The sequence below is a fragment of the Pelmatolapia mariae genome, linkage group LG4 (assembly GCF_036321145.2).
Source record: "Pelmatolapia mariae isolate MD_Pm_ZW linkage group LG4, Pm_UMD_F_2, whole genome shotgun sequence".
Classification (NCBI taxonomy): domain Eukaryota; kingdom Metazoa; phylum Chordata; class Actinopteri; order Cichliformes; family Cichlidae; genus Pelmatolapia; species Pelmatolapia mariae.
The window spans coordinates 14,743,047-14,753,591 of NC_086230.1; the positions used below are offsets into that span (position 1 = coordinate 14,743,047).

Genomic DNA, 10,545 nt, shown 5'->3' on the forward strand with positions numbered 1-10,545 from the left:
AAATGCCACAACTAGACTATTTAACACTATATTGGAAAGTGAGAGGATGTCTGAGGAATGGATGTGTATTGGTATAGATATTCAAGACCAATGGTGAGTACAGAGCTGTAGTAACTAAATAGGGATAAAGCTGATTAGCCATGCCATTAAGCTATGGAAAAGAGTTGATGGAGCTAGGTTATTTAGAGCAGCAGTATAGCTCCATGCCAAGAAAGAGCACTACAAATGCGACTTTTGCTTTGAGTGTTGATGGAGAAGTACAGAGAAGGTCAGAAGGAATTGCATTGTGTCTCTATGGATGTGGGTTAAAAGTGAAAGCACATGATATAGGGTGCCAAGAGAAGAACTGTGGTACTGCATGAGGAAGTCAGGAGTGCCAGGGAAGTATGTGTGGGTGGTGCAGGACACTGAGGACAGGCTGGAGGCTGGAGAGGTGGAGGTATGTTCTGGAATAAAGAAAATTAAAGTGAAATAAAAGCCAGTAGAAGCAAGACAGAACACATGTGTCTGAATGACAAGTTGACATACCTCCATTCAACCATCCAAAGCAATGGACAGAGCCCAACAGAGGCAAAGAAGAGATTGCAGGCAGAAGTGGGTGGAGACAAGGGTAAGGGGTGATTTGTGACAGAAGGATAGAAGAAATAGTGAAATTCAAAGTATACAAGATAATAGTTAGATCTGCTATGGTGTATGGTTTGGAGGAAAAGGCACTGACAAAAAAAACTGAAGGAAGAGCTGAAGATTTTATGCTTTTCACTGGAAGCGACCAGGATAGAGCTCAAGTTGAGATGTTTAGTAAGAGTGTTAGAGGCAAGGTTGACATGGAAGAAGACCACAGTGAAGATTCATAGATGTAGTGAAGAAGGACATGCAGACAGTTGATGTGACAGAGGCGGATGCTGGGGATAGAGCAGTAGCATCGTTTGTTTTGGCGACCCCTAAAGTGAGCAGCCAAAAGAAGAACAAAACACTAGAGAATGGAGCAATGTATGATTATTTACAACACAGGATAGATGCATGCATGTATACATAGATAACATTTATAAAGCTTACTGTGTCATACAAGAATACAGCAATGCATATAGTACAACAACTGTGCTGTTGTTACTGCATGGACACTTTGGATACCATGTGCTCAGTTACTTGAAGCCACATTGCACACTTGCCCACAACATCTAAGCACCTTTAATCCACATTCACAGAGCATTTACACTTTTGCTACTTCAGAAAAGCCTGCTGCATTCTGGGATTGAAACATTTCTCTTAAGTCAAATATTACACATACAACAAATACTACAAAAAAAAAAAAAGAGTTAAAATAATGGCATCAAAAACAGAAAGTTACTTACAGCTCTTTATTATATGGGTGGCAATGCAAACTCCAGAGCAGATGAATATTTAAAAGTCTTCCCTTCTTAGATGACTAACTGACTAATAATTAGCCAGTCTGTCGCAGTGCTAACACAGAGACACAGGCAACCATTCACACTCACATTCACACTATGAATTAATTATATTACTTAGTTTTTGTAAGTACACCATTATTCAAGCTCTCTGACAGAATTCTCTCTCTGTTTGTGAACACAGTCCCCGGGCCACAGAGGAGTAGCAAGCAACAGCAGCATGTGTGAAATATCCTGCTGCAGATGTTGAAAAAATCTGTCACATTTCAGTTAATGTGATTTATGTCATAAAAGCAGCAAATTAATAAAAGTCCATGTTACAATTGTAGGAGAGCAAAAAAAATACATAAAAAAATATATACATATATAGGGCTTTGGTTAGTTCACTGTAAAAGACTCTGTGGCTGTGAGGTTATTTTTGTTGACAGTGTGCTGTCTTTGTTCTTTCACGCTGTATGCCCAAGCTCTGTCCACGCCATGTCCCTCAATTATGCAAGGTTTCCAGTCAGGAAAGGGAAAACGGCCTGCCACCACTAAGGCATCATCAGGCAGCTCGGCCTCTAACTTCTCCTGCAACAACGAAAGCTACAAACACAAGAGAAAAGCTAAAATTATGGCAATACTTAATAATAGTGTTCATAAAAATTATCTAATGCCTGCCAATAATCCACTATACCACACCTATTTTTATCCTGTGTTGAATGAACCCAAATTATTTTTCATTCTTTATTTCCCCATTATAAACAGTTCATAGCTCATGTATATGTTCAGAATATTACTCACCACACTAGGAGCCAAAAACACAGTGACATTCTTGCATTTTGTCAAGTCCACCTGTGATGAGAGAAAAGGAAGGATATAAATAAGCGAACAGCTTTAACAGCAATTTTGTTTCAAGCAAAAGAAATCATTTAAAAAAAAACAAAGCATTTGGCTTTCCTGAAGCATTTAGTTACATAACTATTAAATGTCACATTAATATGAGGATAAAAAAAACTTGGAAACGTTCATAAACATGCTTGTTTATTTCCAAGAGATTTATTTATTTATTTTTTGTGAAGCAATTCTGCAAATTTGCATGCGAGCGTCACTGATACCACACGCAAGTGACAAACCTTCCAGAGGTCTTCTCGTCGGTACGATACTTTTCCATGATACCCTGCTCTCCATGCATAAAATCGGGCCAGGCGAACAAGCCAGGGGTTGAGCTCATAACCGACAGCAGGACTGAAGCCATGCTGATGGGCTTCTAAGACCTTAGGAACACATCGAAGCCCTGTTATTTATCAGTGCAAGTAAAAAAGCTGCCCAAATATGTTGTTTATACTTACTATACGACCATCACCAGATCCTAAATCCACAAGACCTCCCTGTCGACCTCTGAGAAGGGTCATTACATTTTGTACTTGGACTCTGCTGGCAGGAATGTAGGGAACCTGGGAGAAATTTCAAAGAGCTGACGTAAAAATGAGTGATGCAAGAGCACTGCTATATAAAAAGTTATTTCAGACAACGTAGACAAACCTGTAGCTTCAAGGGGACTTTTCGGAAGCCTGGCTGGAGGATTCCTGCCCACATGGCATATACAGCAAGCCCAGTGCCAGCGGCTATCTGAGCAACACCCCATCCTCCAATGGGCCTGGACTTCAAATCAGCAAAGACCTCATCTGGTGTGTCATCATCCATTCCTCCATGCAGGATTTACATAAACTCAATTAAAAGAACATACTAAAACTCAAAAGCGCAACATTGTGAAATATTTCTTCTTTTTGTTCTACCAAACAAATACTTATTATTAATATTATTTTTTACAAAAACCCTTTGCTGTCTGGCAGCTTTAGCAATCAGAATTATGATCTGAATGTGCTGTTGTGACAAACGCATTTTGCTTTTTCAAGGTATGAACTATAAAATCCCTAAAGGCTCCTCTGTTAATGTGTTTGTTTTATGTTTATTTCATCAGTTTTACTTGTGTTATTTCAGTTATTATATTATATGTAATATAGACTAGTGTAGTATGACCACGTGTAAGGTGACAGACAGAATGAAAAAAAAAGCAAGGGGGAAATAGGAGAAAACATAATAAAAGGATAGAGCTCAAATAGAAATGTACAATGTATTGCTTAGATGAGGATGCAAAGACTCAGATGATAGACAGAGTAGACGGTGTTTGGATAAAGAAGAAAATCCCAGCAGCACGCCAGTGGACATCATGCTAATTTAAACAAACAGAAGATAATCACCAAACAAACACAGTTATGATTCAGTGTACTACAAGTCTTAAATGTCTTGGGTGTGTCTTGGGTGTCCTGCACCCAAGGTTTTCAGAAGGATCCGTTTGTTTTTATTTAGTATTTATTGTTTGAAAGTATCTCTCTCTTTTAAATTGTTATAATATGGCGGACATCTGTCAGACGCAATGTTTAAACGTTCAGAATGGGTATTACAACACAAACAAACCACTTTGTGAAGGCAGTCATCCCAATGTTCCGTAAACACATGTACCGAAACCTCACAGTTTCATAGGAACTAGTTTTTAAAGAGATTATTACAAGTAGCTACATATTTATAAACCTTAAGTGCAAAGTTTTGCTAGGACTTAACAGTCGTATATTTACTGGCTTATTTTACATACATGGTTTAAATAAACAGTCACAGTGAAAATACAAAAAAAAAAATTATTTTAGGTTATGCTGAGTTTTTGCGAACAGCTGTGATTTTATGCTGTCTGCAGCAGTCTTCGGGTCAAATCCACGCCGTCTTTACCGTTTATCAGGCTACGCTGTCTGCTGGGAATAAATATTGATGTAGTATTGGAGGAAATCATTTTGCCGTGCTCCCACATATTCAAAACAGAAAAATCTCAACAATATTGCAATAATTAACATGAAATACCTTCTTGACCTGTAGAAATGAGAACGGTCAAATTACACCGTGGGACCAGTCCGTCTGCGAAATAGTCCGTATAGCGAAGAGTTTACAACAGTTCCGGTGCAGTCACGCTGATAACATATTACTGTGGAAGCTAATCAAAACCAATGACTGAAGTCATTCAAAACTGTTATAATTGCTCATGACGACAGAAGGAACTAGCACGGTTACAGAAAACGAAATTTTATTTGTTTACAAGGTGAAAAGTTTACAAATTTATTTCTAAAATAAATTGTCAAATATTGCCACATTTGAATATCTCAATAACTTTGTGCCATCTTTTCTCTGAAATTACATCCCTTTCTTTTGTCTGTCTCATAAACAGTATTTCAGTCATAGAAGTAAATTACTACTCCACATGAATCCATTTTGATCATAGTATTTTTATTTGAAATAAGATAAAGATATACATTTTAAAACGTAAACAAAATGAAATTCACAATATTTTAACACTCAAACACCATTAATATCCTTTTTGATCACTGTTATGTTGTTGCCATATATAAAAAAAAAGTCATATTAATTTTGTTATGCTTAGTATCAAAACATGAAAAATACAAATCGAACACTTCCTGGGGGGGGGGGAAACCAGACTCATCAGTCACTGTCTGCGTCATCACTGATGATCCCCTGCAGGTTGGCCCATTTTGACATTTTCCTGTGCCCTCTGTGGGTATTGTTTTCCTGATCACTGTCTGATTCTGAGTTTAGAGTGCGCTGATATTCAGAGGACGGACAGTCCTGTTGTTTCTGACTTGCTGAGGCTCCCCTGCGTGTAGGTCGACCTTGGAAGAAACCATATTAAAGGTTCTGAATCATTTCACAAGATAACTGACGCTACTGTCTACACCACTTCAGTATTCACCACAAGATGAGCATTGTGCATTTCTCCACATAAGCAGGTAATAAACCACACCTACAAGTCCTAGAAGGATACCCATCTAAAAACAAGGAAACATGTAAAACTATTACATGTTTTATTAGATTAAGTATTAGATATTTTTGCAGTTGTTTGCATATGTGCTCAAAAAATATAGATTTAAATTGTTATTAAAATCATCATTAAATCAGATTAGCAATAAGCACAAACAACAATGTCAATTTGTTTTGTGTTAGTTGCACCCTTTGAATCATGGTGTCTACAGCGCTGTATTTGAAACAGCTCTGAAGGAGTCATAGTATGACAAGAGAGCTGGTTACCTTGTGTGGTAATGATGTTGTTGACATCAAGAGCAGCCAGTTCTTGAGCTTGCTCTCTCTTCATTCTGACCTTTTTACATTTCTGAATAGTTGGCTGACCTGTGTGGAAAGACAATGAAAAATAAAAAATAAAAAATTCAAACTGTTAGCAATAAATTTTCATGCTGGGTTCAATATGGAAACAACTTGGTTACCATGTGATGACCCTGCCGTTGAGGGAAACAGCCAATCTTGTGGCATTCCCTTAAAGCCTCAAAGCTACGCAAATGTAACCACATGAACTACAAAATGAAACCGGATAGTTTAGATAAAACTGCTTGCTGACAAATCATATAATCAGCCAATCTGACCATGTCTACACTAATGCATTTAGGCATGTAGACATGGTCAGAAAGACCTGCTGAAGTTCAAACTGAGCATCAGAATAGGGAAGAAACATGATTTAAATGACTCGTTGTTGGTGTCAGGCGGGCTGGTCTAAGTATTTCAGAAGCTGCTGATCTACTGGGATTTTCCTACACAACCATCCATAAGGTTTCCAGAGAATTATCCGTAAAAGAGAAAATATCAAGACAGGAAATTCTTTGGGCGAAGAGGACTTATTGATATCAGAGGCCAAAGGAGAATGGCCCAATTGTTTCAAGTTGATAGGAAAACAACGGTAACTCAAATATCCACTTGTTACAAACACCACAGCCTACCCTTTATGACCACAGTGTACCCATCTTCTGAAGACTGCTTACAGCAAGACAATGCACCATGTTACAAAGCTCAAATCATCTCAAACTGAGCATGAGTAACTTTAGGATATATTTGAGTAGGAGCTAATAATCATGGTTTCACTCTTTAGGGTTGGGTAATGCTAAAGAATCTAAATCTGCAAAAAAGCCAGAATGTATTTCTTCATTTTTATTTGACAAAAAAAGGGTTCCTACTCACCATGCACACCAAGCTCTTCAAGCTCCTTCTTCAGAACAGCCACCTGGGAGCGGATGGAGCGGCAGTCCTCCAGCAGTTTCTTGTAATTTCTCCTCACGCCGCACAGGGCAATGTAACGTTTGAGCCTCGCCACGGATTTGTCATCAGACTGCAGGATGAAGCCGAGGACAAACAAGGTGTGAAAAGAAAAAGATATTTTACATATCTTCATTACAGCTTCACATTATATAGTTTTCAGGGCTCTCTCTCTTTTAGTCTAGTTTTGCCGATTTGATTGAAAGCAGCCAAATAAACACAACTACAAAACTTTACTCAGTATAGTGTTTAATTAAATCAAATCAAATCAGGTTCTCCTTTGTAAGATACGAAAGAATGCTTCTGTTGTATGCACCACCAAGTACAATACAGACTAAATGTGTGTTAAAGGCGTACCAACATTTAAATGAATCTCGACTTTGTTAGTTAGTTTCGTCTGACTCTCACCTTTGGTTTTCTGGTGCTCTCATCTTTCTTCACACTCTTCTTCATCTTCTTCTTATCTTTTGTTTTATCAGTCTTATTTTCTTTTTCATCTTCCAAAGAAGGTAGTGATGAATCTGAGTCTGGGTCACTGGTTTTCTTTTCCACTTTTTCTTTTGTATCTTCTGTAACACATCAGTAAATCATAATGTAAGTGGACTAGTACTTGTATAATGCTTTTCTATACTAATTGAGCACTCACAGTGCTTTCTTACCACAAACCTCACTCACCCAATCATAAACAGTCGCTTTTTTCCTGTCCCTAAGTGCTTTTAATCTAATGTTTACACACTCACACTCCAATAGATACACTTGCGACCACTCAGGGTTCAGCATCTTGCACTGAACCCCACAATACTGTACAAGCTGGGGATTGAACCACCATATTTCCAATTAACAGACGATCCCAACTCAGCCACCCTGCATATCAAGCAATTAAATATTGTGCCAACAAACGTAATAAATAATTTTTTTTTTTGCATGATCACCTTTTTCACTGTCAGAAGACTCGTCACTCTTAATTTTATCACTCGTTTCTGACTTGCAGTCTCCATCTGATTCACTTTCTGCATCACTCAGTGGTGTTTTCCTTCCTTCATCTTTACTGCTGGTTCTCGTCTCAAGGTTCTTTCTCATCATTTTCTTTGGACTGTCACTGCAGTTGCTTTCCTTCTCGCTTCTTTCAGACTCACTGAATTCCTCATCAGAAGACTCGTCACTGTCAATTTGACGATTTTCATTTCTCTTTCGCTGTGATTTTTTCACCTCTTGCTCTTCACCATCAGCTTGAGATTTGGCATTTTCTTCATCATTGCTGCTTTCTTCACTTTCTGTTTTGTTGTCCTCTTGGTCCTCAGATTCTGTCATTATTAACAAAAGTACAACATTGTATAATTTACAAAGAAAATTTATTTGAATTGCAATCTTAAAATAGTCAAATACACTTGCCTTTACTTCTAATAATAAGTACAAATACTGCATAACCATACAAATCACTTAAGGTTCTTAATTCATTTCGGCTTGCCCAGTTTTGGCCTCCTGCTGGGTTACAAGTTAGCTAACATACAATTTGACCAAAAAGAAAGTTGATGCTGAAGGTAGACAATTTCTAATGAGATAGGAGAGTCAGTAGCCTAGATCTTTACTGAACACAAGCAGAGGTCTTTGCACCCATTTATCAAAGAATTCCATTTTCATGTTACATTATTTGTGCCATCATTTCGAAATAAATTGTAAAACAGGCTATTACGAGTTGGCTGCAGGGTATCCTTTCTGCAGGTCAGTAATCAGAATGCACTCGCAAGGTTTGGGTGCTTTAGTTGGACCAAACTGCATGTTAAAAAGCTCCATTCGCTAAAGGATGTGCACAAACTGTATATGTCTATAGACTTTCATTTCCCCGTGTTGTCCTTAGTTAAAATGAATTAGACACTGCTGACCTACCTGATGATGAGCTTGAATGATTATTTCGTGATTTCTTTGCCCTGGATTCATCTTCACTCTCACTCATGACCTCATTTCCATTTTTTCTCTTCCTTTTGTTCTGGGGCTTCTTAGTCTCTGAGTCACTATCACTTTTATCATTATCCTATGAGGAAAATCAAGAATTATAAAGATAACTATGGAACTAAAATGTAAATGTAAAAGACTGATAGATGATTATTTTATGTATTATATATACATAAATTCTGATCTGCCACAAAATTAAAACCACCTGCAAAACAACAGATAAATCCCTCTCATACTACCAAGTAGCTATTCTGTTGTGTCTTGCACAGGGATGCTGGGATTGCTTTTGGTCCTGTAGATTGCTGAGGTGAGGCTCTCTGTATGGGCTTGTTTCAGTGCATATGGGTGCTTCCCAAAAGGTTGATTCTCTTCATCTGGACGTAGCGGACATCCAGGTGAAGAGAATGAAGCTTACCTGGGATTTATTTACCTGGATGATTGAGCATGCATCAATGTGAACATGAAACGCGAGTCTGATTCTTCTGCCGAAGTGTGGGCAGGATCTTTTATATTTGCACACACATGATTTCATTTTGAATTTCACTGAACCCGTGTTCTTTGAATTTGGCACAGCTCGAAAATTAAGCAAATGCTTGATCATCTCTGCTTGATGGAATCGGGATATGAGGAGTTTGAAGGTAGCCAAGTTTGAGGGATTGTTCTACTAGAGAAGAGCTCTGCAGTTGGAGATAGCTGTTGCCATTGGGAGATGGAGTAATGTTTACATGAATGATAAATGTAAAAGTTAAAGCCACATGAGGACCTAAGGTTTCTCAGCAGAAGTTTGCTATGTCTGTGAACGCTTTAATGATGTGGCTGATCAGTGAATATCATTATCTATATGGAAAAGCAAAAACAGGTACCTGCATTTTCATCAGTTCCTCTTGCACCACCTGTTTCATGAAAGTTTTTACTTCTGGACTTAATGAGTCACATTTCTTGTGTGCCTGATATCTCTTTTTTAAAATTCCCAAGGTCAGCGTGCTGGAATAAAACAGCAGAAGGATTACATCTGTGAGTGGCAGGGAGGCTGTCATTTACACTAACTGCCACATTTGAGGTTTAGACTTTTGAACACATTGAAAAATTCATCTAAAAACGGTAATATCCTTCATAACAGCCTGGCACTAATCGATACCTGCGAGAGAAGCTACTTGCACTTTTTGCAAAACTATCATACTTAGATTTTAAAAACCCCAAATTTCACTGAAAGCTCGATACGCTAGCATCAGAAAACGTCTCGCTGGGAATGAAATCAATAATAAACAGAGACCTCGTTAACATAATACTTTTAAAATATGTCCCATCTTCTCAGTAGTAAATGGCACATTTAGGATTGAGTTTTACTTTTAGAACGGACAACATGCTGCTGGTTTGAGTATTCAAACGACTCAGCTACGTTAACCGAACCGCATTGATTTCAGTTTAAGTAACTGAATGCTACATAAAAAAGTTAGGCCCATGTCGTTTATTGTTAGCACAAACACGTCTTTAATGCTTCAACTGTACCTTAGGTCTGCCTCGTCACGGAGTTGACCACACACAAACCTGCGGATACCTGCTGCCTCCTTCTCTGACACCATCCTGACACACACTGGCAAATTCTTTTTGGCGGCGACTCCGGGACCTCCGCGCGTAACGGGAAGTGACGTCAGATACACCACGCCCCTTCAGTGTAGTAAACAATTGAGAGAACCACAAAAAAGTTTCACAGCAGTGTTGTGTTTTGTTAGTTTTATTTCTAAGTTTTATTTTTATATTTCATTTGGACTTTTTTTTATTCAGTTTATTTTCAGTTAGTTCCTGGAGTGTGTTTGCTCGTTTCAGTTTAGTTATTGTTTCGAAAATGTTTAGCTTTATATAGTTTTAATTAGTTTCTATGTTAGTTTTTGTCTCTAGTATTAGCTGTTTTAGGGCATATGCTAGAGCAAAGTTTTAGTAAAATCACTACAAATATTACCACAGAAACAGAGATTTCTTAAATTAGCTGACCCCCAGTCTTGTAGCTATCCAAAGTCTCAACATGTTCATCAAATCCTCA

General features: G+C 38.0%; 2 protein-coding genes across 2 annotated transcripts; both read right to left on the minus strand.

The window, feature by feature from the left end:
* Window positions 1-750: 750 nt before the first annotated feature.
* antkmt (adenine nucleotide translocase lysine methyltransferase) lies at window positions 751-4,364 on the minus strand. The gene is made up of 6 exons (XM_063470593.1): window positions 4,302-4,364; window positions 2,931-3,094; window positions 2,738-2,842; window positions 2,522-2,662; window positions 2,190-2,240; window positions 751-1,991 (listed from the first exon to the last, which is right to left on the minus strand). The coding sequence occupies exons 2-6, from the start codon at window positions 3,090-3,092 to the stop codon at window positions 1,785-1,787; spliced, it is 666 nt and encodes a 221-aa protein (XP_063326663.1). The 5' UTR covers window positions 3,093-3,094; window positions 4,302-4,364; the 3' UTR covers window positions 751-1,784.
* Window positions 4,365-4,616: 252 nt separating this feature from the next.
* hirip3 (HIRA interacting protein 3) lies at window positions 4,617-10,112 on the minus strand. The gene is made up of 8 exons (XM_063470594.1): window positions 10,014-10,112; window positions 9,368-9,488; window positions 8,439-8,583; window positions 7,484-7,855; window positions 6,960-7,120; window positions 6,477-6,624; window positions 5,538-5,636; window positions 4,617-5,122 (listed from the first exon to the last, which is right to left on the minus strand). The coding sequence occupies exons 1-8, from the start codon at window positions 10,085-10,087 to the stop codon at window positions 4,935-4,937; spliced, it is 1,308 nt and encodes a 435-aa protein (XP_063326664.1). The 5' UTR covers window positions 10,088-10,112; the 3' UTR covers window positions 4,617-4,934.
* Window positions 10,113-10,545: the final 433 nt, after the last annotated feature.